Source organism: Clarias gariepinus, chromosome 25 (genome assembly GCF_024256425.1).
Source record: "Clarias gariepinus isolate MV-2021 ecotype Netherlands chromosome 25, CGAR_prim_01v2, whole genome shotgun sequence".
NCBI classification, from domain to species: domain Eukaryota; kingdom Metazoa; phylum Chordata; class Actinopteri; order Siluriformes; family Clariidae; genus Clarias; species Clarias gariepinus.
Window position 1 is genome coordinate 5,998,016 of NC_071124.1, and position 26,328 is coordinate 6,024,343.

The following is a 26,328-nucleotide window of genomic DNA, read 5'->3' on the forward strand; positions in this document are numbered from 1 at the left end:
GAAAAAATATATATATTTTGATGGTATCCAAGCACTAATGAAATGCTGGGATAAGTGCATTAGTGGAGCAGGGGATTATATAAAAAAAACAACAGAACTAGTTTGACTTGAACGCCTTTTGTACAAATGTACAAATGCGGAAAATGCTCCTACAATGATGAACAAATAAACCTGTCAAGGTCAGAGGTTCTAAGACAGGTTTAAGGACAGATGTTTTATACCTAAGGAAAATGTGTTAACATTTCTACATCTATCCCTGTATCACCAGTGCTTTGGAAGTGTTTTCACTGCTTGAACGTTCGCAAAAATCAAAGAAACACCAATGAGCGAAGGCTGAATTTAGCCTAATTATTAAATTGTTTTTATTATATTATTTTGAATGATGATTTGTTTTCCACAAAAAAAATTTTATTACATGCCATGCTGTTCCACTGATAATATGATAAAGGGATTCTTAATTAAATTTCCCTGGAGGCAGTGAGCTGCAGTCAAAAATAAAATCCATTCACTTGATAATGCAATCGGGTTAAAACTGAATTTCCAAGAAAAGTAATTGAACTTCCACTGCAAGCCCAAACACATCGGTAGAGCAGATGCATTTCGTCACTCTATTCAGTAATAAAATACGGGGCAGAGTTCCTTCGTGCTTCCTGCTTTCATTTCAACGCAAGGCACATAGCAGGACAGAGGTACTCGAACTGACCCAGGTGAGATTGCTAATTATTTTAAGAAGGTTTTGTTTTTTGCATGTCAGAGCACGAGGTCTGGGCATTTTTAACATGAAGAGCATTCGTGCATTAATGAGTAATCTTAGATGTTTGCAGGAACGATAAACAAATCACAGAGTTATTATAAACATGTTTGCCTTTGAAAATTTCCAAGGAAGCACTGAGCGCTGTTTTATTGTTCAAGGGAATTTATATAAGACGGATATTTAAGAGCTCTAAGACTCGAAGGAAGCAAGAATTGAAAATGGAGCAGAAAATGGTTGAATGCAAGACAGGCAAGTCATTACTTTAAAGAAAGGACAACATCAACAGCTTTTGAACAAATTAATGTATACAGTAAATATCTCAATAGTTATGCTTTATACCAATGCACTGATTTTTATTATTAATAATAATAATAATAATAATTTAGATATGTTATCATAGTATTGACTGCAATTCAAATCACAGATTTATTTAATTCATGCAATTCTTGCAATATATTGTTGTTTCTATAGTAACAGCTACAGTAGTTCACCGAGACTTGTGATTTGTAAAAGTGCACTATTTATTATTTTTATCAATAAGAAGAGTCTCGATTGTAAGTGAAGTTTCTAAGACTGTATGCTCTATCATGTATTTTTTAAAGCATCATAAATTTGGTTATCCAAATCATTTTTTATATTGTAGTGAGGTTTTTAAAAGCCATATTATCGACAGTACCTATTTAGTTGCACGTTTCCCGCGGTTTGTAACGCTTCGTAAAAACCTATGTTCGGAATTCCTGTACAGATCTATAATCATCAGCACAGTACATACAGTATATACAGTGTTCGTAAATTGATTAATAGCGTCTGGTAATATGTGGCCGATAAGGCGTTTAATTTTTGCATGATTTCTCATGATAGAAAATCTGGAATTTAAAAACATACCCTTAAAAGGGCTTAAAAGTGATGAAAGGCAGTCCGTGTAAACAGTTAACATTTCCTGTGGTGAAAAAAAACAAAAACATGCAGTGACAAGCTGCTTGAAAATGAAAGCGATTTAAAAGATCTGGCTCTAAAAGGCATTCTCTTTATCCCACTTTTTTAAAACAACTGTAATAATTATGTGACCTTTTTTCATTTCCAGCCATGGATCCAATAGGAGCCTCTTCCATCGTCTTCGTCACTCTGTACTTACTGGTCTTCGTGGCTGGCCTGTTCCTGAACACCCTGGCAGTGTGGGTGTTCTTCCAAATCCGCACGCAGAAGCGAACTTTCATGCTATACCTGCGCAACATGGCGGTGGCTGACCTCCTAATGACCCTCACGCTACCGATCAACATACTCATCGAGGCCAAAGTGGCACCTTTGTGGCTTCATGTCGTGTCGTGCAATTACACCGCTGTGCTCTTCTACTGCTGCATGTACGCCAGCATCCTCTTCCTCGGATTGGTGGCTGTGGATCGCTACTTGAAGATCGTGAGGCCGTTCGGCGGAACGTGTGGCGCTTGTCTTTACAGTTATTCGTTCACACGCGCCATGGCGATTATGGTGTGGCTTGCCGTGACGGGTCTTTCGCTTCCCAATACGATACTGTCCAATCAGACGATACCGGAGACGATGAATAACTGCGCAGAGTTAAAGAGTGATCTGGGTAAAAAATGGCATGGGATGGTGATCTACATCAACATAATAATCTTCTTCCTTGTTCTGATCACTTTGCTTATCTGCTACATGTCCATCTACAGACACATCCATCAATCATCTAAACAGTTCATCATAGTCGGAGAGACAACTCCGCGTAAGGCAAAAAAAGGACAGAACATTCTTATCTTACTGGTTGTGTTTTTCATCTGCTTCGTGCCTTATCATCTGTGTAGGATACCTTTTACCAAAAGCCAGACTGATGGTGTTTTGCTGCATTCTTCCCTGATGAACGGGAAAAAGGCCACCCTCCTGATGTCTATTTTCAATGTGTGCCTGGACCCGATAATTTATTTCTTCATGTGTAAGTCTTTTAGGAGCAAGTTGTCTGAAACACTGGGATTCAGGACACCAAGTGACAATATGTCCATGTACTCTCCAGCAACTACGAGGAAATCACCGGTAGTGATGATCTTCAAGGAGAGCTCGTCTTCATAAGGGAAATCAATGTTGTCTGAACATGAAGATTTTCTATATATACGTTTTGGCAGCTTATAAATATCTCTTTCTACGAGGCTTAACTAAACATGGACAGTTGAAGACTGGAAAAAGACCAGACGGTCTTTTTTTAAACTTCTTAAGTTGTCTAGTTTTAGTGAGACTGTGAGTGAGACCAGCTAAAGCAAGCATTTAAAAGCGTAAGAGGTAAATGGTTAACTGAAGGTCCTAACCTGTTTCTTCTTTCATGCATTATGTTGCTACCACTTGATTAGCAGATAAGATAATTGCATGAATGTAATGGAATACAGGTGTTCCCACTGATGTGGCCATAACTGTTATATATTTATACCTGTATATTTGTTATTTGTCTTGTTTTTTTACAAAAATGTACAGTATATATGCTTTTTAATTATTGATGTTTCAGTGTTTACATTGAATTTCTTGTAATAAAAATAACTTAAGGATCTAGTCAGTGCTCTGTTACAAAGACATGATATTGGAGACTCATTCCATAAATACAGTTTTAAATCAAAGGCACTTCAAAGACCTTAAAGTAAAAACAGGAAGAAATCTCACTCGCTCACTTACTCACGCACTCATCTTCTACACCACTTTATCCTGTATTCAGGGTCGTGGGAGACCTGGAGCCTACCCCAGGAAACTTAGGGCACGAGGCGGGATACACCCTGGACAGGGTACCAATCCATCGCAGGGCACACACACACATGCATACATTCACACCCTCATTTACATACTATGGGATAATTCGGGAACGCCAATTAGCCTAATCTATATGTCTTTGGACTGTGGGAGGAAACCGGAGTACCCGGAGGAAACCCACCAAGCACGGGGAGAACATGCAAACTTCATGCACACAGAGACGGGAATCGAGCCTGGCCAGGAATCGAACCCGGACCCTGGAGGTGCAAGGCGACAGTGCTAACCAGAAAAGAAACCAAGAAATCTACTGAAGAAAAACAGACATTTGACTTTGTTGTGACCTTGATCCAGTATGGACTTATTTCAAAATGATCCATATAAACATTTAACCAATATTGTGTTAATGAGACTTTTAGGTAACAAAAAAAAAGGGGGGGGGGGCAAATGCAGATGGATGGATAGATAAAAATCTTAGATCACCAGAAAATGGGAATTGAGTTTATGAACATGAATGTGTAAGTAGGATCTCTGTGTGGGAAACAGGATGTAAAACTTCTTATCAATTATAAAATCTAGTCTATAGAGCTCATTTTCAGAATCTCAGGTTACCTGCAGGTTACATGTCTAATGCAGTATTATTCCTATAACCGTGGCAGAGGGTTAAAATTTTTTCCTAATTACACTTAGGACATTTATTAGAACTGGTTTACTGTACATGAATTACATGAATAAAACAATATAAAACTATTTTTTATTTAGGCGTTAAGAAAGAAGTCAATTTTAAATGAAAGAATACTCGTGCATTTTCAGTGTGCACTTGTAGTTATTTAAGTATCCAATTTAATATCAATAATACAGTAGTGTTGGTTTAGTTTACAAAATATACATCACAGTCATGCTTTGATTGTGATTTTGTTGTGAGTCAAAAGAAACAATGGCAGGAAATTAGATCAAGGAGAAAAGTGTTAATTTTGTGACATGCAAATCTTTTTAATTCAGAAACATTATAAACAATACAAAAACTTCAGTTTACAGCATCATCAGTCGTCAACCAACCGCATGTCCATCAGTCGTCCCCTAAGGTTATAACATTGCAGCAACTATAGCAGATCGAATCAGACAAAGCAAATGCAACAGCTTCACACATTGCACACACACACACACAAACATATATACACACACACATGCATCTCATGTCTCTGTGACCATTAGCTCATGCATCTTCGCAGTGTTGTAGCTATAAGAAAATCTCACCACAACTATATAACCTGGTGTTTGCACAACATCCAAATCATATAATGTAATGTAATACACAGAATGTATCGTAAATTCGAGCAACACATACCTGTCATTGATTACTGCCGGAGTGACAGAGTTTACAGAGATCAATACTAGAGTCTTAACATCCATTTCGTGTCTTCAGTATTCTCAGAAAAGCCGCTGAACACATTTTAACCACCTACACCAGCCTGCTGTTCTGAACAGGAAGTATCGCTGCATTCAACCATCATGCGACGGTTACAGTACATTGCAGTTTTCAAATGAAATGTTTTGTTAAAGACAGAAAATTTATCTTCTAAAATGAAGACAAACTGAAACTTACCTATAATGGAAACGTACAGGCAGTTGAAGAGTTTTATTAATTAACCTTCATTTATGGAGTTGCCATGGAGTTTTTCTATATGGTTTCATATACAGTAATGCAGACATAAGGACATTATGCTAAATTAAATAAATAAATAAATAAATAAATAAACTAAATTTGTAATGGTGTCACAGCTGCATTTCGTTTGAAGGGCTACGATCTAAAAATCAACCAATAACTAATATTCATTACTAAATAAAGTATATTTTATTTGTTACTAAAAAATGAGTAACATGAAAATAATAACTGAAACTATTAACGTGTGATAAGCCTTGATCATGACCACTGATAAACTGGTATGTAAACAAAATTGAAATGTAAATGATTAAGTGGTTTAAGACGTTCACGTCCCAGATGTTCCTCTGTATGGATTATGCATGTCCTTTCTGCATGTCCTCTTATCCTCATGTTCACCTGTTTTTTTTTTTTTTTTGAGTTTGGAGTTTTGAAATCAATCACTTAATTAGGCTTAGGCCAATTCCTGACAGATTTTTGAACCTCCTGATTTTTCTAGACATGGTTCAGTCAAGCCTGGTCCAGCTTGATTTTATCCAGTGTTTCAACACTGTGAGACGTGATCTAACACCTGCTCTTCGTGGGTGGGTAGTCAATGTGACAGATTTATAGAAAAATTCGAAACTGTGCAAAAAGCTGGAATAACAGTAATACAGTACGTTCCAATATTTTTTATTTTGCATGTGTGTGCAAGCTGAAGCAAAAAGGGCAGCGTTCCATGCTCAGCCCAAAGGCCATGAGTTTGTCAGCTTTGCTTTTTGTTATTGCTAAATCTTTCTTATCTCTGAGTTATGGTGTCTCTGATTAAACTCAGAAGCGATTTTGTTTATACCTCCCAAATATGTTTTTACGTATCCATATTAGAAACCTCTAATCCTCTAATTTAAGACTTAAAAACAAAGTAAGTGTTGCTAGATTTATTGCGTACTAGTTATAAATAGCATATCTGACCAGTTTACATATACAGTACTGCTGCTAACACACTTTACAAAACTGACACCCTCTCTTCTTCTTCCTTCTCCACTTTTTCTCTGCTACTTTTACACTTCTCAGTTGTGGTAGGACCGGCGGGACCGGGGGGAGGTTATTAATAAGCTCAAACAGTGTAAAGATGCAAAATGAAATCTCATCATATGCTGTACTACTGCCATTTTCAAACAAACAGGCAAAAGCAGGAACTGGTGGTGCCCCAGTAGATGCCATGTCCATATAGGCCAGGTCTGAGTATGCACTCGGACCCTCATAGATGACCCATGGCCCTGTCCAGCTATCCGGGTCACGGGGTCGCAAACTAAGGTACAAGCCAAGATCCCGGCGAGCGTTAGTCCAGGTTGGATGGCCATACACCACCCATGTTGGTGTTAGAAAATTCTGGAAAGTGTTTGCTTCAGTGGAAGGTGAGTTAGTCATGGACCCCGCCTCTTGGACCTGGACTTCATCCAATTTGGTCTTCTGGGGGATTTTGAAAGGTGCAGGAAAGCCAATCACACTTCCGTGACAGCCATTTCTAGGCTCAACAAGCCTGTGCACCAGTTGTCCTTTTTGGAAAATGGCGCCATTATCAAAACTGAGGGCCTGAACGCGAGAGCCGAGGCTACTACGGGCGTTACAGTAGAGCAGATTGGTCCCATCCTCTTCATCCACCGAGACCACCTGACACTCCACACACGCAGGCTCTGGCACTGTGCTGCCGAAATGCCACGTCATGCCATGTGTATCACTGTGGAAGCAGAAGGAGTGGGGAGTGGTTTTGCAAATCCTTCCGAAACAGTGCCTGCAGTCAATGTGGTAGGCATATGCTGGGATCAGCAGACGGCCCGACTTTAACTGGATCCCATGACCTGGGCCGAGAGCAAAGGTAGCCCACTCTATACGTAACAAAACAGAAATGGGAAACACATTACTAGCTCGTAGAACACTGAGGGCTGATAAGACACAAAAAAAGTTTTTAAAAAATGCCACTGGTTACCAGTTTTGGAATGAATAACCAAACATTTTGGGGTAAACATTTGTTTAACCTAGGATGACCCGTGTGCTGTTTCTTTAGGTGTGGTGTAATTAAGTTACCACAAACCTTAAGGTCTACCTTTAATTGTATCAGCTATGACCGTTGTAGTGAGGTCAGTAGCAGGACTCCATGTCTCTCCATAGTCCTCACTGCGCACGTAGCAGAGTCTAGTGACATTGTTGCCCGTCACCAGCTGGTACGTCTCTGTGGTGTGACCAAGCACCGCGATGAAAAAGAGGAACAGCGTTCCGGTGAAGGTGTCATACACAGGACAAGGGTTCATTGAGCGGTAGCCTTTTAGACGGGCCGTGGTAAGGACTCGCATGTCTTGCCACTAGACCGAGAAAAAGAGTGAAGGAGATGTGAAGTCACAGCATAATGTAAACATTAAAGACTAAAGATGTTTTCAGACTTCTTCCTCGCAGACCTCTACATAGTTCCTGTAGAAGACGCCCTTGCGCATGACAAGCAGGTGAGCCTGGGAATCATTAGGGCCGAGTCTCTCCTCACAGAAGGCAAGGAAGCAGGAGGAGCGCTGCAAGAAGATCAGAGCGGGTATGCGATAGGACACTCCACTCGATTCCTTCCGGAACAGCACAGAGCGGGCGGGGAAATAGGATTGGGTTCCTGTGGAGCCATGGAGAGAATCCATAAGGTACTGAAAAATGAAACAAATAAATAAACGAATTACAATATAAAAATGTAAAATCATCATCATTATCATCATCATCATCATCACAAGGGGCTTGTAAATAGATTCAAAAGTCTGGACCAACATAAATGCTCCAAAAAAAGTACATACACTTCGATATGGTGTCGGTCCTCCTTTTGTAGCTATAACAGCTTCCACTCTTCTTGGAAGACTGTGCAAAGATTTTGGAGTGTTTCTATGGGAATTCGTGCCCATTCATCTAATCATTCATCATTTATAATCCTTGCTTTATGCACTGGGACTACAGTCATGTTGGAATAAAATAAAGGGCCTTCCCCAAACTGTTACCACAACGTTGGAAGCATAGCATTGTCCAAAATGGTATGCTGAAACATTAAAATTACCCTTCACTGGGGATAAGGGGACTGAATTCAATAATGAACAGGTTTGCACAGTAAAACCGTTTGAACAGTACTGTAATTGAGCATTGTTGCTGACCATGTGCATCCCCTTATGACCACCATTTACCCATCTCCTAATGGCTACCTCCAACATTATAATGCACCATGGCACAAAGCAAAAGTTGTCTCAAACTGGATTGATAAATGTGACTAAGAGCTCCATGTTTTTCAGTGACGTTTAAAATGTGGTAGATTACGGGTCAGAGAGGGATTTGGGATTCAGCGTTGTGTTAGATGATCATTAGACATGAAACACAACAACATTAGACATGAAAATCAACACGAAGAGCACGGGGTCATGGCCACAGACATCCTGACATCAAAAGGTCTGTATTTCTTCTAATGAACCCGAAAGCATCTTTCAGAATAATGCTCCACCCCCCCCCCCCCCACTGTATTTCCCAGTATTTCTTCCACATTAAAAACATTTTTTTACAACAATAAACTGAGATATCTCTCTTTGTAACCTTTTTACACATACCAGCTATATACAGCTTACATTACAAAACTCAACGACACTGTGCTGTATAAATCATGTGCTCTTTAAACCTCGGATATTTGGCTTGTACTGAAAATGTTAGCACTTCCTTAAGAATTTCCTGTGTTTGCAGTATGAGTAAAACATTGGTAGATGGTCAGTTGTCTAAAACAGTCGTTTTAAAAAGTTGTCATGAACTCAGCAATATTTATGACATGTTTGTAGTGTATGTAATTTTCTTGTGCAGTATTACTATAATTTTTTTCTTATATGCTTAACTGAAAACATAAGCAAGAATTATATTGTAGTGCAAATGGCATCTTAAACGACTGAGTGTTTTAACCCTCTAGTTTGGCCCTTGAGCAAGGCCCTTAACCCTGTCTGCTCCCGGGGTGCCGTGTAAGGGCTGACCCTGTGCTCTGACCCCAGCCTAATAACAAAGCTGGGGAATATGTGAAAAATTCAATTCATGCGAATAATTCAATTAACTTAATATATTCTTCTTATATATCACGCAATGTCAGAACTATTTCGATATTTGTAATTGGGTAGCCTATTTAGATTGAAAATTACTTTTTGTAAAATTTATTCCAAGGTATAAAGTATTTCTTCCAAACTTTCTTTTTGTCTAAAGTTAAATATGAGATACAATAAATAATAGGATATTGAACATTTATATCTTACTAAAATTAATGAATTATTAGTTTAAAAATGCATCATACTTTTACATTGCATTTCGTTAACATGAGATAATAAATTTAATAAAATAAATAAATAAAAACAGACTTACTAGAGGATAGATCTTCAGACTTCAACAGTCTTTGACAGCTTGACTTGTGTTTGAGGGTGAGGTGTTGAAAGCCTGTGAAAGAGGACATGTGTGTGGAGGGGTTACGTGTGTGAGAGAGAGAGAGAGAGAGAGAGAGAGATGCAACCACACAACAGGGTTGTTATTTTGTTTTTTTGCACAACCCTGTCTATGAGCTAGAGGCCTATTCAGCGTCCTGCTCTTAGCTTGTGCGTTGACCCAGAAATGAGCTCAACTCATCAAAACTACTGCATCCAGAAAATCTGTGATTTACACCTATTGTGTGTAGAGGTTTCAATGTGTGTGTGTGTGTGTGAGGGGGAGAGATAGGGAGGGGCGGGGGGAGATGTGTTATCATTACCAGGGTTTTACTCAGTCCCAAGTTGTTCCTGCTGTGTTACCCATCTATTCGAGAGGATGGCAAAACACTGCTTTGTGCTGATATGAAGGCTATAGCAACACAGATATTCACTCTACACAATGTCAACAATGTCAAACCTTAAAGTAAAGTAAATTCCTGGCACCAACAGCATGAATCCACAGACGCAAGGAGTTTTGGGTAAACAGTCCAGGCTGGTGGGGGTGATGTAATGGTGTGGGGTATTTCTTCTCACACTTTAACACCAATCAATAATTGCTTAAAAGCCACGGCATAAAATACAGTGCAAAAGACTTTGTAGATGAAATAAAAAAATGGAAACAATGTTTTTACAGTGACAGGCTGAAAAGTGCCTAAAGATACTATTTAAAAACTCAGCAGCAGCAGCCTCATTTCCCCTCTCGTCTGTTCCAACCACTCAGCATCCAGCATCAGCAGTAAACTAATCACTGGCCTGATCATCTGTTTCTCACTGGGTCATGCCTTAAGTTCGATTTAATTTATGTTTGAATGATTGATAGATCACTCTGTCGTCTTACAAGAACAGTTGCTCTAAAGATACCCCAAGTGATGCAAATGGTACTTACTGCAGAACTGCTACAGTATACAGTATGCTGTAACCCTACTGCAGGATGCTGCCAAAATAAAGCAACACAGCAGACATAGTTTTCTTTTATCATGACCGGACTGGCAATACAGACAAAATTGTTTGTGCACTAATTTACTGTCTGGTTCCATTTTTGAAACAATCTCTTTAGTGTAAATGTCACCTGCATTTATTTACTCTTGATTTGTGCTAATATACTGTATGGCGCTAAGCACGCATACACACTTCACATTCTGGAGTCACCCTCCATCCTGCGCTTCAAAGGAAATGGACCACTGAAAAATGTACTTACCAAATGTTTTGTGGTGTACCGACTGACATCTGTGGCAGATAAGTGCTTGTGTGTGTGTGTGTGTGTGTGGAGTTGCAATAAGTCTAGGTGGAGCAACACAACTGATGTAGTTTTTGACATGTCAGTGTCTGTTCTGCCAAAAGCCTGCCAACCACAACTATTTTCATCAACTGGCACGTTTGGAGAGTTGGGAGGAAAACAACTCTTCAAACAGTTTCTCAAACTGTGCTACTGTAACTACAAGTAAAAATATTTGGGATAAGCTATCCATTATTACCGAGCCAATAATGTTTAACAACAGGGTCTTTTCAGTAGAGAGTCGTCCAGTAGAGATATTGCACCAATCAGCAGGTCTAGCTTGTAAACATGACTATAAACTGCAGGGAAAACTCCTAGTGGGTCCTGATGCCTGGTACAATGATTACACATCGTTTCGAACATATCACTTTCTATCCATAGATTTGTCCAGTTCAAATTTGACGTTATAAAGAAATTTATTGACAAACGTTTTGGCAAAATAATCCATTGTTCATTTTTTTTTTTTTTTTGCAAGTGGAATGCCTGATCCCTAAAAATTAACAAATAACTTGTGGAAAAGACACATCTGACTATGGAAACAATCATTCACCAGCACTGTTTGCACATTATGGAACACAGCTGGGAGTTATTGCCACATCCCTCACACAGTTCAAGCCATTACTACAAGTTAGGGCCATAAAGGAGTTCCTGGGAGGCCAGCGTTTAAGACGTGAAGCACTCCTAGTACTGAGAAAACTTTCTACCTTGATGGTGTCCAAGCACTAGTGACACTCTGGGGTAAGTGCATTAGTGTAGCAGGGGATTACATGGGAATTTTTACTTAATTGGCACAATTAAAAGTCCTGCTTTGACATGAACACCACTTGTTTTAATACTTTTCTAAACTTAGCACCTTTTAACATTGATATTTTTAGATGTATATTTAATATATTTAAATTTTTTTCATAAGTCTACTTCAGCAGTTTCTTGCAAGTTCACACCTCTGGACCCCATCAACTTGCAAGCTAGTTGACATTAAAAGTGTGAATTAGAAGAAATAAATCAAGTCTTTCAAAGTTTTTTTTTTTTTTTACAGTAAATTGTATTCATCAGGCAAAGACCCAATTAAAAAAGACTTTTCAATAGTATCAATCAACCGCAACTACACCCATAACACAGCATGAGCCTTCCACTGAAAGTCCTGATGTCTTGCCCGTTCTGTAAATACATGTGTCCATCTTATCACCACTCTTCGTCCGGACGATGAGTCATTTAAAACCAACAAAATCAAAACTCACAGACGGTATCAACACATCCACAATTTCACTCTTCCAGTATTCAAAAAGTTTAGTGTGCCATACGGTACTTACTGTTTTAGGACTCTAGTATTTTATTTTATTCTATCTTATTAAATTTTTTCCCTTATTAATAACTGTTTCCTTTCTACTGGATAACAACCGTGAGCAACTGTAACCAAGAATAAGCTATTTCCCTTTGGGATTAATAAAGTTCTTTGGATCTTGAATCTTTCTCAAACCCAATAATGATCCCAATAGACTAACATCACATAGCTTCACACATCCCCACTTTCCAGCTCACTATTCACCATTTGTCAAAACACACACATTAAAGGAATACAAACATTATATTTAGATCAATCAATATCTACCCCCCCCCCCCATAATCATTATTACAGGAAACGATTACACTTGTTGATTAATTTTCTCATTTCCGATTACTCACTTAACTGGAATAAGTCAAATTTTCTCCCATTGCACACAAACAGCTGTGATAGGCATCAATGTTTCCTCCTAAGCTGTCAGAGAACTTTACAGAAACCCCAAACATAAGGAGGACTGGAAGCACAGTGATGCACTCTTCTCCTTTATGCACTGTGTTCTGACACCTTCCTCTTGGAGCCAGCATTAATTTTTCCCTCAACTGCTGCTACAGAACTTCTATTCCAGCAAATTTCCAGCAAATATTAACAGCAACATGGAATTTTTTTGTTGCGCAATATTTATATTATTAGCTGCTATTTGCACAAGGACGTTTTCTCGTTTCTGCTGCTACTTACAAGAAATGTTTATTATATTTTTATCTTTCATGTCATTAACTTGCACTACCTCAATCCATTATCACAGTATATCACAGTATGTTGCATTGTGTCATGTTGTCATGTTGCCGCTCCTGTTTGCACATTTGCACGTGCACTTTATATTGCCTTGTGTTGTCTTTTGTATAGTAAAGTCTATTGTATTATACTAGTGTCAATTTGGTTTGTCTTAGATAGTCAGCTAATTAGGTCTCCCTAGTTAGCTAGTTAGTTTCTGTTTATTTATGTTGTATGTATGTACAGTACAGTAGTACCTTGGTCCCGGAGGAATCCTGTTGATGATGATAACCGCCTTCATAAATTGACTCGACTTATAGGATCGGACTACAAAGCCCCCCACCCCCCCCCCCCCCACCCCCCCAATGACCATGATGTCTGTTCACCGGTTTTCCTTCCTTGGATTACTTCTGGTATGTCCTGACCACTGCAGCCTGGGAACATCCCACAAGAGCTGCAGTTTGGGAGTTGCTCTGACCCAATTGTCTAGCCACTACAATCTGGCCCTTCTTACAGTAGCTACATTTTCTTACATTATCTCGTTACACTGGTGGCTGGAAGTGGGTGGGATATATTTAGGCAGCAATTGAACCTTTTTCCCTACAGTTAATGTGTTGGAAGCAAAAAAAATGGTCAAGCATAAGTATTTAAGTGACTTTGACAAGGTCCAAATTGTGATGGGTAAAGGACTGGGTCAGCACAACTTCAGCACTGCAGCTTTTGTAGGATGTTCCCGGGCTGCAGTGGTCAGGACCTAACGTTGACTTAACTTGTTTTTTTTTGCCTTTAAATACTTTTCAGAATAAATAATGAATTTTGGGAATAACAAAAATCTGTTTCTGAGCTGTTTATCATAATTCATCGTCTTTCGACTGTACAGCATTCTTATACAATTACATGGCTGATAACTGCTTTTGTGTACAAGGTCATGCTGGGATCCCAGACCACACAGCATGTGATGAGATCCGGGACCTTGTTTGGTGATGTTTCTGTTCACTGAGCAACACCACACCCATTGTATCAACTCATTTCATTGATTTAATGTCACCGCTATCATCAGATGGCACACACGAAGAGCACAATACATTCCACATGGCATACACCTATAACAGCAAGGAAGCTGTGCCTGATAAAATATGTGTACAATGTTTAAAAACAGCAGCAAGACTGCCGTGTGTGACTCTCTCCAATCATCACCACACAAATAACTACGTTAGGTGCTGCTGTGATGAGAATGGAGCATCACCCAAATAAACGCTGGTCATCTGTATTCCCATGGTGTCTCTTTCCATTGAGCAGGATTCATGGGACAATATAGGGACCCTATTCATAGTCTTGCGCATTTTTGTGTTTTCTGCTTTATCACACCCACTTTAACTTAAAAGTTATTTAGCTGATTAGTTAAATCAGGTGTACTGGGAACTGAGAAATTACTAAAATGTGCAGGGCAGTGGCACCCACCTAAGTGGTCCCAACTGTCAGGTCGTTGACCTTTAGCCAAGAGTTAGACCAACAACAGTTATTATTATTATTATTAATATTTGTCTTTTGGCTGTTCCCTTTTAGGGGTCGCCACAGCAAATCATCTGCCTTCATCTAACCCTATGCTCTGCGTCCTCTTCTCTCACACCAACCAACTTCATGTCCTCTCTCACTGCATTCACAAATCTCCTCTTTGGTCTTTCTCTAGTCCTCCTGCCTGGCAGTTCAAAAAGAGAGCCTCAACAACAACAACAACAACAACTCCCTTGTGACTCATCTCCAGGTCAAGACCTTGTGATATCCATGGACAACAACCAAATCACTCCTTCAGCCACCGCCCGCAATCTTGGGGTAACCATGGACAATCACCTGTCATTTTTCCCACACATCGCTAACCTTACTCGCTCTTGTCGATTTCTTCTTTACAATATCAGAAGAATTCGCCCATTTCTTTCTTCACAGGCTACTCAGGTGCTTGTTCAGTCCCTTGTTATTTCAAGACTGGACTACTGCAACTCACTCCTGGCAGGCCTGCCTTTGTCCACGATTCGTCCTCTGCAACTGATCCAGAATGCAGCAGCACGACTCGTTTTTAACCTTCCCAAGTTCTCCCACACCACACCACTCCTCCGCTCCCTGCACTGGCTTCCTGTAGCTGCCCGCATTAAATTCAATACGCTGATGCTTGCCTACAAAGCTAAAAATGGCCCAGCACCCAGTTACCTCTCTGCGCTAATTACACCACGCACTGCACCACGTTCCCTCCGATCCTCCAGCACTGCTCGCCTCATCCCACCATCTCTCAGGGATCGAGGGCGGCATTCATCCAGGCTCTTTTCTGTTCTGGCACCTAGGTGGTGGAATGAATTTCCTTTAGATGTCCGTACATCAGAGACTTTGACTATCTTTAAACGACGACTCAAGACTCATCTGTTTCTCCAGTACTTGGACTAACGCCCCCCCCCCCTGAAAAAAAAAAAAAAAAAAAAACCTCTTCCCAGTTGTGTTGGACTAATGGCACTTAGTTATTAACCTAGTTAACCCAGTGTAAGTATGTATCCAATTATGTAAACATTAAAGCACTTTTTGTAAGTCGCTCTGGATAAGAGCGTCTGCCAAATGCCTAAATGTAAATGTAACAATAATAATAATAATAATAATAATAATAATAATTATTATTATTATTATTATTATTACAATGTACAGTGTGCAAGTGTGCAGAAACTCTCATTTCTTTATATTTTGCTTGCAAAGAGCCAGACTTTTTAATGTAGTCATAAGAAATAGTTCTCCAGGCTTCCTAAAGGACATTTTAGCTCTTATTTTTAGTGCAGCCCCCTGTACCTGACCTGCTTAAGAGAAATGTTTTTGTTTATTTACAGTAACTTATAAATAAATTCTAAATTAAGGCATGAACCAGTGAAAAACAGGTGCAAATGATGATTGATGATTAGGCTGGTGATTAGTATACTGGTGATGCTGAATGCTAAGTGGTTGGAACAGATCAGAGGGAAAAGGTTGCTGCTGAGGTTGTTAAGCAATTTTTAAATTGTATATTTAGCCACTTTGTAGCCTGTCACAGTACAATATACACACCCCTTTCTTTAATTTGATATACAAAATTAGATTTAACCTGAATAAATGAGTGGTGGCAGCATGGTGGGATAGTGGTTAGCACTGTCTGATGCCTTGCACCTCCAGGGTTCAATTCCTACTTCAGGGTGTGTGTGCATGGAAGTTGCATGTTCTCCTTGTTCTGCTTGATGGGTTTCATCCCACAGTCATACAAGATATACAGATTAGGATAATTGCCGTTTGCAAATTGCCTGTAGCGTATGTTTGCGTGTGCCCTGCAATGAACTGACACCCAGTCCAAGGTGTACTTCGCCTCATGCTCTAAGTCTCCTAGGATGGGCTCCAGGCCCCCTGTATACAAAATAAAGCATATACATGATGATGACGATGAAATAAGTAGGGGCCCAAGACCTTTAAGCCACAAACACAATTATTCTAACTGTACCTATCAGTTATTGTGTTTATTATTTATTATTTATATGTTTTTATAATATTTATGTAGTATCCAAACTGTCAGCCACTAAAAGTTGACCTACAGTATGTTTTAGATAGATAGATAGATAGATAGATAGATAAGATGCATTAAAGAGGTAGAAAATACCGCTTCTATGTACAGTACACATGCATGAAGATTGTAAAAACAGTACAGGTGGGAATAAAACAGTGCATAAGGTGCACCAGCAAGAAGGAGAGAATAAACCAGCAATATTATTTAATAAAAAAAAAAAAAAAGTATTGTCAAAGAAATATTCAATAAATTCTAATTCAAAACTGCCAGTTTTGACCAAAATGGTCCAACCTTTATTTTACATATTGAAATAAATAATTAAAACAACACTTGCGTAATTGGATTATAGTGAACAAACGTCAAAAAGAGAGTTGGTGTGGTTTATTTCACAGTTAAATAACGCCTTGGTTGTAAACTGTTTGGGTTCTTAAAGCCAAGTCACTGCGTCAGGCGCTCCCACTGATGCCGTTTGCGTCATCAAAGCGCGACGTTTTCATGTTCCTGGCACGTGCGGAGGAACGTCTTAACATGCTCAAGTAATATTTTTGTGTTTTTTTTGTTTGTTTGTTTTCCTTTGGAAAGCTTAAACGCCTTGTCGGATTGATTTGACCATTAATTTCAGGTACATTTGTTTTGTGATAAGTGTTTAAACATAATGTCTTTTGGCTTGTCCGTTTGTTAGCTTTTGTGTTATTTGGTTTGGCTAATAAATAAGCAGACAGGTTTAACTTAATGTTTTTTTATGTTTTTAAAAAGCTAAAGCTGTTGTTGTAAACTACAATGTTTATGTTTCCAGTTTAACTGTATGTTATTTTACTATTTTACTAGCAAGATGACCTTTATTACTTTGTTGTGATCAGATCAGAGCTTTCAAAACACTAGATGACCTACATCCGGGGTCTTAGCCCAGTGTCCTGTGTTTAATCTCTAAGGAATATATCATGTGTTTATTCAGTGGTGTATTGCCATAACAAACTCTCACTAGATAAACTGTCATTATGAAATCGTCAATGTAATATTGTACCACGTGACCAAGTCTGTTGTCAGTGTAAACCTTCAGACTGTATATTCCATTCAGACACAGTGATACTGGGTCTGAGGGATGCACATACTTTCAAACAACATATTCTTATTTTGCTTTGTTTTTTAATAATGTGTCCCACAATAAGTACATAAGCTTATGTTACAGGAGATTAATGAACACTTCCTGATTTGAGAATTCATCCAAGCTGGATTTTAATCAGTATTGATTACCAGTGAATGTCTGCGTATTAATGTTCATGACTGTAATGAAAACTGGCAGTGAGATGTAGAGACCGCTAAAACAGTTCTACACACGTTCTGTAATTTAAGGAGTATACAGGGTGTCCCATTTGACCTTATATGAAATATGAATGTGAGTAACAATGTGTCCTAGGCAAACAAAATTAAATAGGCTTCATGTTAAGAAATAAAAGATTTATCTATCAAAATTCCAACAACATATTTAAATGGATATAAATTTTATAACAGATTTTACAAAACCTTACCAAATGTTCAATATGCGCACCGCCTGTGACACAACACGTGTCAAGTCGGTGGTCCAGCACCGGCCAAACACGCTGTAGCGTATCATTCTTCAGCGCATCAATTATCCTCTGCTGGAGTTCCTCTGGGCTTGTGGGAAGAGGTGGGGATAAAGAGCAGTCCTTTCACAAAAAAAAAAAGTGTCTAGTCAGGTGAATGTGGGGCCATTTCAACAGCACATTGTCATTTAACAGAAAGAAACAAATGAATTGGCTATCTTGTGACACTACAAAATGTTAAAATTTCTGGCACATCCTGTGTATGTGTTTGTTTATATATATATATATATATATATATATATATATATATATACAGTGTTTGTACACTCACAGCAGAACCTCGGCATACAAACTCCCTCCCTTATGAATTTTCACCTCACGAATTGAAATTTGCATCGCCATACGAAGCATTTTTGGGATACAAACTAAGTGAACAGCAGCTTGTGCGAGTGTGTACATCCAGGAGCCGTTTAAAACTTGTTTGCGTTAGTGGAAAGCGAAGCAAAGCAGGTGACTTTTACAAGGGGTTTTGACTGTTTTTTTTTTTGTTGTTGTCAAAATTTAGTAAAGACATAGCACCATGGGTTCCAAGAAAGGTAGCAAGGACGGTATAATTTAATAAAGTAGATAAAGCTGTATCTAAAAAATTATTTTTATTATTTTTTTCCCAAAAATAATTCCTGCTAATTGATCTCGCCCAAATGAGGATATGGGTTCCCTGTTGAGTCCGGTTCCTCTGAAGGTTTCTTGCAACTAAGGGAGTTTTTCCTTGCTGCTCTCGGCTTGCTCATCAGGTACAATCTCAGCATTATGATTTATACCCACTTAGCATTTTACATAATGTTTCGTACACATTTCCATAATTTTCTTTTAAATGTTGTGAAGCTGCTTTGAGACAATGATCATTGTTAAAAGCGCTATATAAATAAAATTGAATTGAAAACTGTGGTGATTTGATTTATATCAGGTTTCAATTTTCTTTTATGGTGGCATGATGGTAACTAAAGAAGTAAACCAAAACCAGATCATGTGTACGGGATGATTTCATTGACTGGATTAATAAAACACAAATAGCATTGCATGTCGTCTGCCTAAAACCACAATATTGTCAACACAATGATCTTGTGAGATAAGGGAGCTGCTTCCGTTATGTTACTACCAGCTGTTCCTTAGTTCTTGTGTCTGCGGAAGACGCACTTAAAAAAGAAATGTTTTTTTTTTTTTTTTTTTTTTTCTTTTACAAATTCATGCGTGAAATAGGCAGGACGCACATGGAAAATGATCGCTGTTAAAAAAAAAATAATTTTCATCCAGTGTCAACACTTTCACATTCACCTTTTGAACGAATGCTTTTTCTCGGTGCAGGTGAGTAAGCAGCATGGCACAGCACTGGGCTGGAGGCCACACCACGCCGGTGCTGTGTATCGGAGCTGCCACAGACGGACTTCTTGCCTCGGGCGCTGAAGGAGGCGAGGTGACTGTGTGGACTCAGGAAGGCACCCCTCTCTCACAGCTGCGTCTGACCTCCCAGGACGACGTCACGTCTGTGGTTTTCTCCGGCACGGCGCCGGGGCTGTTGTACGTGTCTCACGGTGAGACGGTAAGCGTCCTGGACCCACGCAGTCTCAAGAAGCCTGCGGAGGAACTCAAGGACGTCGGTGAGGATGAGATTAACTCGCTGTCGGTGAGCGAAACGGGCGCATCGCTGGCACTGGCTGACGATTCAGGGGCTGTAAGGGTGGTGGATTTGCAGACGGGAAAAGTGAGCCGGACGCTGCGCAAGCACACAAACATCTGTTCGTCCGTGGCGTTCCGACCCCAGCGTCCACAGAGCCTCGTGTCTGCAGGGCTGGACATGCAGGTGAGAGACATGGATTTTACATCAGGCAGAACCCAAGAAAAATAATCACAAGGCCGGGACTGGCAGAATATGTGATGGAAGACATGATTAGGAGGGCCTGTTTTTCTGAGGCATGTTAATTACTTGAACAGATGCTAGATAATGATTCCGTAATCAAGGAAATGAAGGGGCATGGACAAAGACGATGGAGTGCAGAGTAGTTAAAACAAATAACAAATAAATAAATCCTTGTGTAACTGTGATAAAAACACTAGAGTTTGGGGAGGGGATCGATTAATTGATGTATCCTGATTCCTCCAAAATTTATTTTTAACTTGTATATGTTTGCATTTAAGGGGTTAAAATGTTCCTCTACAGTTCTTTAAGTGGTGTGCTCCAAGTTTATAAAAAAATTGTCAAGAGCCAGAGCATTTGTCAGTAGTAAGATTTTTTTTTTGCAATGTTTGTTTACAATTGAAACCATAGTGCTTCACTATCAGAGATAACGTCCGGCCAAAATAAGTCAGACTTACTGGTAATCTACCTTATGCACCCATATTAAGAAATGAAAACCCCCTCCTCTCTCACTGCAGTTCTCTCTTGTTTATCTGAATCATTTCTTTCTGGAATTTCTTTTGTAAGTTCTTTCCTTAAATTGGTATAAAACACACAATAATGAGAAATGGTTTAAAATTTCCTGCCACATATTTATCAAGGCAAGATGTACAGAATGTCTGGAATACAACTGAGGTTTAAAAGATCAATGGATAAAAGGAAGAAGAGAGAGATGAGGCAGAGTTAAATAAATAAATAAATAAACAAAGAGGACCCATAATTAATTAAACCAGCAAAAAAATGTTAAACAAGCAGACAGGGCCTCGTTCATCAACGGTCAGAGATTCGTCCCACGTTCCCCCGACACGGATATAACTCTTAATAGTTTTTCCCTGCTGTCATCATGTTTAGTAAACAGGCACATTTTTGGAGTGAACACTCGTGCACCACCTAACAGCTTTAAATGTTTTTTTAAAAATGTTTAGAAGTTTTAGAAGTGTTTAAGTGTCGAGTCCAAATCCAAATATAAACCACGCTAAATCTTTAGAGGAAAAGAACCAGCTGACTGAGGATAAAGGTGGATGTTCCGCCATCTAGTGGTGAATACGGCGTGTAGCAGAGTGAGACCAAAAGTGTGTTCCGACCGGCCTGAAGTACCCTGCGGAGTACACTTCAGATAAAGTGTGATTTCAAACCGCAACGATGTAGGGAACGAGTGAACATCGGGTCTTCACTTCACCGGGAAAGGGAATGAAAAATTTCCCATTAGTCATTGCAAGAAATAATGCTCGAAAAAGGATTTATATATTTTATTTTTATCGAAGACGACATCATATAAATAGGAAACAATAATTTTAATTTAATCAAGAAATCCGTAGTATGTAGAAAAATATTTTACATATTTTTTATTGATATCAGTTTCAATAAAAATCCAATATTTAGTGACGTCTGCGCTGGTGACTTGGCAGGGTGTTCGGAAAACAGAACATGGAGTAGGGAGCACACTGTGAAGTACACTTCTTCGGAATAGAACGCAGCTCAAAAGTTAAAACATCCTTACTCGTCTCTTCCTCGATTCATTCAGCATCATTTTTCAATTATTTTGCGATTTGACTTTATCTGATTCCTGATACAAACCTCTTTAAGATGATCATGATTTGTCCTTAATGTATGTGGCTACTGGAAAACATTTTAAACTCTCTCTCTAGATAATGCTCTTATCTGTTCTCTTCTTTAGAGTGTTTCTGAGCCGTTTGTTCACTTTGTATTCGCTCTTGCCTTTCAGTTGATGATGTGGAACCTGCAGAAAGCTCGTCCCGTATGGACCTACAGCCTCCAGGAGGCGCTGGAGGAGGATGAGGAGGGGGAGGGGGCGGCATCCCAGCAACGATCAGGTCAGCTGTTCAACCCGCCTCTGGCTCACTGCGTCAGTGTCGCGTCGTGCGGAAACATCTTGGCGTGCGCCGCAGAGGACGGGCGCGTGCACCTGGCACGCGTGGGTTCTGGCTCCAGACTCGAGCAGCAGGGGGCGATAAAGGCTCACAGTCAGGGCGCATCTCAAGCCCACTTCCTCAGCTTCATGCCTCATCCTTACTGGCTGGCCAGCGGAGGCAATGATGGAGTAGTGGCATTATGGGATATAAGCGAGGAGCCTGTAGTCGCAGGAGAGGTCAAGATCAAGGTCAAGCGCAGGAAGCCCAAAAGCAGGAAGTCGAAGCCTGCCGAGGAGGGAAAAGAAGAACTTTCTGATGAGGCCAGGAGTGCCGATGCAAGTCAGACAAAGACGGCATTAAAACTGAAGCTCAGTCACGAGGACAAGGTGAACTGGCTGTGTCCGGCGCTCCTTAAAGGTCAACCTAGTATACTGGTGGCGGATCAGAGCGCCAGTTTATCGGTGTACGCTCTTTCTGGGCTTTAATAGCGTTTCTCAGACAGTGCGACGACTGTATTATTTATTTGCCTCGTAGGTTACAAACAAAGGGTGCTTATAAAACACACATGTCCGACTAAACTGAATCAGCCTGAAGTGATGCTTTCTTCATACAACTTTGTACTTAACATGACATGACATGCCAGATCGCTAATCATTATAAGACTGTGCTAATTTATTTTTCAGACACAGGATTAGTGTAGTTGTATCGAGACAACTGCGCAATCTTGCGAAACAATGATCAGTGAGACAATGATGAAATAAAGCCAAGTGTACAGGAGCCTGAAAAAACACTCCCTGTTTAATGTGTAATGTGGAAATAGGATATAAGTATAATAATAATAATAATAATAATAATGCATACACAGCTATGGCTGTAATGTGACATCATGACATGATGCATCGCAATGCAAAACTGTGAAATAGATGATAGAAGTGTGCAAGTCCTGTTGTGTAATCAGTAAGAATTGGAATCATCAGGGACTACCCAAAACATTATCACCACAATACCTAGGTGCCGATTCAATTGCAATTTTCTCATAATCACAAGTTTATAAAAATTCCAGATTGAGTGGATTTTTTTTTTTCGCAATTCTAAACAAACTTGTCAAATGATTTGCTCCTTCCACACACACACTTGCTGCCAGTGTGTGAATAGTTTAGAGTCCACCACCTGTAGATTTCTAGACGAACTGCGACACAAATGCAATAGATGTACAGGTAGTTCCCCGCTTACAAACATTCAAGTTAGGAATTTCCACAGATAGGAACGGATTTACTTCTGGAAGTAAAATAGACACTGCTGTGTAGCAGATACCAATATTTACAAATATGTACAATATTTTCAGTGTCTAAGTGGATAATTGTATAAAATGTCTAAATCCCAGTATATTGTATGTGTGAGAGCATGTGGAGGTGCGGGAGAAATAAGTCGGCCTCATCGGAAGTACGATGATGGCTGTCCTGATGGTGAATAATCCTAATTTCAGAAAATCCTCAACAAAACAGAGTTTACAGTCCAACACAGTGGAAAACAGCTCTGTGAGGAAAAAATGTGCTCAGGATTTCCCTCGCGATTTAAAGGCGTAGAAACGACACACTATTACATTTGACATGTATTTCCTTAGGCACAGTTACAGTACAAGTGCTATATATTCATAAATCTGGGAATACTGTACCTGTAAAAATTCAAATACAATTAAAAAAATTGTCGCTTTGGCAATACACGAATTGTCACACAATAGCATCACAATTGGTAACTGAATATCTAGTATCTGTATCTCTAGTAATCAGTACTGTTTATACACCAATGCTTCTGATCTGCACATGGCACAGTGTTAAAATATATAAAGCTTAAAGTGCTATGAATCATAGATAGATAGACTGTCGAATCGATTTCATTTTTGAACATAGTCAATTTCTGTCGATTCAGTTCAGTAGTGCTAATGTTTACTGTGTGATTTGTTTGAGCAGCTATATTTCTTAAAAGTTTTAAAGTCTAATAAACACTCAAATGCAGTGTAACTTGTGGATTGTTTACAGTAAATGTCATGTCTTCTCCTCTACACTCCAGTCCTGTAGGTGGTGGTATTGCACCAACCATTCATGAACTTAAAAGAATAAGAAAGTATGAATATTGGCAGAAGATGCAATTAGTTAGTTTTTTTTCCTGTAAAATCAGCAGTGTGAATTAATTCTAAATTGAAAACTGATCCATAAAATGTAGCTTGAATTGGGTTTTTGTTTTTTGTTTTCCTGCAAAATGTGCACGCTACAAGCATCACCAAATGTTTAAAATCAGCATTTTAGCCCGCTTGGAGTTTTTTTTTCGCCTACAAACCTAAGTCTTTCAGTTCCCAGGTCAGGTACCTGGTGCAATCCAAACTTTTATGAGAGATTACAAATGTATTTACTCACATATGGGACAAAATTAACCTATAGTTTAGTCTGCTTGCTGTGTTTTTGTTTTAAGTTTCAGGCAGACAGAATGAACATTATTTATGGTTCAGAAATAAAGGAGTCTTTTCCATTACAAATTTTCATGGCCAGTGTGTATTATTGTTCTGTATGATCATGCTCAGTAGTGCTAACATGATTTTATTGATGCACTTTGTCTATTAAACAAGATATTCCCTGAACCTGATTTGAATTCATTCTGATTGAGGGTCAGGGGTAAGGCATTGGACTGGTGATCAGAAGGTCATTGGTTCAAAACCCAGTACCACCAAGTTCTCGCAAGTTGGGGACCTTCAACAAGGGGCTTAACTGCTCACATGTATAGCAAAATTTAAGTCGCTCTGGATAAGGGTGTCTGCCAAATGTTGTAAATAAAATATAACGGAAGAACAAGATTTTTTTTTCTCCAACATTGAGGTTAGGTCAAGCTTCCCATCTTTTCCAGTAAATCCCCCCATCTGTGTTATGATTGCTTACAAGAACTCAGTATCATCTATGATTGGTTAAATGCCTTACTATGTATGAAATGGCGAGGCAATCAATTCCCCTTGCTTAGCCAGAGACCCAGGTGGGTGGCAGAGAGGAGTTGTTGTTATGGAGTTTACCGTTCTGGAACAGAAGCCAAATTTATTTCCAGGAAACTCCTCAAGTCACCTAATGAGACCCCCACATGAGGCATTGGCAGAAAGAATATATTTATTCCAATAAGAGAGAAACAATCAGATCCAGTGATTACACGGCTAATAATTTCCTATTGTATACATTATTAAAGGTTTACACCCCTCGAATTTCTAATGAGATTTCATTCCTATCAGGCCGGAGAAAAAAAAAAAGTAAAATTAATATTACCAAGATGGAGTGTGTGTTCATTTTTGTTATTTTTTTCTTTTAACATTTGCCAATGCCAATGATTAGACTTTATATTTAATAATTAAAGAATGATACATTATACATGCTATCCATTTCTAGTTAGAGTTACACTCGAAACTATTCAACCCCCATTGAAAACTTTCAATTTTTGGGGCCAAAATTACTAATTTGCAGCTGTTTGTAATAAATCAATAAACCAAGAGCAATTTAAATAGCTCAATACAACTAATATAACAAGTGGTTTCTCCAAATTCAACACAAACAGCACCTTTTAACGATTACCGCAGTTTCAGAATAATTCACCCTCTGAATAAAATCCCTCATTAGAGCACGAATTTGTAAATCGGGTGTTGACTCGAGCACATCTGATGCAACTAATTAGATGCCTGAGATGTACTTGATTAGGACTCATCAAAAACCTGGACTTTCTGGAGATTTATTGATAGGGATGTTTGACTACATGTCAGAAATGGCTAAGCCAAGAGAGTTGCCCATGAAGTTAAAATAAGAGCTTTCACTCTGCACAAAAGGCTCATACACAACACTGAAGGTCAACCCAAGATGTACCCCACTACGGACCCAAAAACACAAGAAAATTCGCTTCAATATTCTAAAAACAACAATAAAAAGACAGAATTTGGGAAATTCTGTTTTACGGACTCATGAAATAAAGCTTAAACTTTTTAGCCCTATGAACCAGCGGTATGTTTGGAGGAGTAAGAATGAAGCCTGAAGAATGGTGATGGCTCGGTGATGCTCTGGGGCTGCTTTGTTTCCTCTGGCACTGGAAACCTGCAGCATGTAGAGGACAAGATGGATTCAATCAAGTGTCAGGAAATCTTTGAAGAAAACGTCATGCCATCTGTGAGGAAGCTGAAACTTCTAACAGGACAATAATCCCAAACATACTTCAAACTCCTGCAAGGCTTGGTTTCAGATGAACCCCTGGAGGGTTCTAGAGCGATCATTACAGTTGAATGACTTAAATCCAATAGGAGATCTTTGGTGGTATTTAAAGAAAAAAAAAAACAGATACAGCACGCAAACTTAAGAAGCTTGTTGAACTAGAGGCCAT

The 26,328-nt window shown here is 39.2% G+C and overlaps 3 protein-coding genes across 5 annotated transcripts; 2 read left to right on the plus strand and 1 right to left on the minus strand.

Annotated features, from left to right (window-relative positions):
- Positions 1-659: 659 nt before the first annotated feature.
- On the plus strand, positions 660-3,293 carry LOC128513274 (G-protein coupled receptor 87-like). Its single transcript, XM_053486993.1, has 2 exons — positions 660-707; positions 1,839-3,293. The coding sequence occupies exon 2, from the start codon at positions 1,841-1,843 to the stop codon at positions 2,831-2,833; it is 993 nt and encodes a 330-aa protein (XP_053342968.1). The 5' UTR covers positions 660-707; positions 1,839-1,840; the 3' UTR covers positions 2,834-3,293.
- Positions 3,294-4,483: 1,190 nt separating this feature from the next.
- neu4 (sialidase 4) lies at positions 4,484-9,655 on the minus strand. 2 transcript variants are annotated; one of them, XM_053486201.1, is made up of 4 exons: positions 9,546-9,655; positions 7,592-7,822; positions 7,243-7,498; positions 4,484-7,024 (listed from the first exon to the last, which is right to left on the minus strand). In XM_053486201.1, the coding sequence occupies exons 2-4, from the start codon at positions 7,814-7,816 to the stop codon at positions 6,132-6,134; spliced, it is 1,374 nt and encodes a 457-aa protein (XP_053342176.1). In that variant the 5' UTR covers positions 7,817-7,822; positions 9,546-9,655; the 3' UTR covers positions 4,484-6,131. The 2 variants fall into 2 exon arrangements, with proteins under 2 accessions (XP_053342176.1, XP_053342175.1); XM_053486200.1 differs by having other exon boundaries at positions 7,592-7,791; positions 9,546-9,649.
- Positions 9,656-17,010: 7,355 nt separating this feature from the next.
- wdr53 (WD repeat domain 53) lies at positions 17,011-24,463 on the plus strand. Of its 2 annotated transcripts, none has more exons than XM_053487252.1 (3): positions 17,011-17,159; positions 19,468-19,963; positions 21,783-24,463. In XM_053487252.1, exons 2-3 carry the CDS (start codon positions 19,481-19,483, stop codon positions 22,413-22,415), a joined length of 1,116 nt encoding a protein of 371 aa, XP_053343227.1. In that variant the 5' UTR covers positions 17,011-17,159; positions 19,468-19,480; the 3' UTR covers positions 22,416-24,463. The 2 variants fall into 2 exon arrangements, with proteins under 2 accessions (XP_053343227.1, XP_053343228.1); XM_053487253.1 differs by lacking the exon at positions 17,011-17,159 and adding an exon at positions 18,778-18,896.
- Positions 24,464-26,328: the final 1,865 nt, after the last annotated feature.

Bases quoted from the DNA above. Each gene is read 5' to 3' on its own strand.
- LOC128513274 (XM_053486993.1), top strand. From the start codon at position 1,841: ATGGATCCAATAGGAGCCTCTTCCATCGTCTTCGTCACTCTGTACTTA.
- neu4 (XM_053486200.1), bottom strand. From the start codon at position 9,633: ATGTCCTCTTTCACAGGCTTTCAACACCTCACCCTCAAACACAAGTCA. The intron at 7,792-9,545 runs GTAAGTCTGTTT...ATGGCTCCACAG, and splicing joins GTCTGAAGATCTATCCTCTA to GAACCCAATCCTATTTCCCC. The intron at 7,499-7,591 runs GTCTGCGAGGAA...TTCTCGGTCTAG, and splicing joins TCTACAGGAACTATGTAGAG to TGGCAAGACATGCGAGTCCT.
- wdr53 (XM_053487252.1), top strand. From the start codon at position 19,481: ATGGCACAGCACTGGGCTGGAGGCCACACCACGCCGGTGCTGTGTATC. The intron at 19,964-21,782 runs GTGAGAGACATG...CTTGCCTTTCAG, and splicing joins CTGCAGGGCTGGACATGCAG to TTGATGATGTGGAACCTGCA.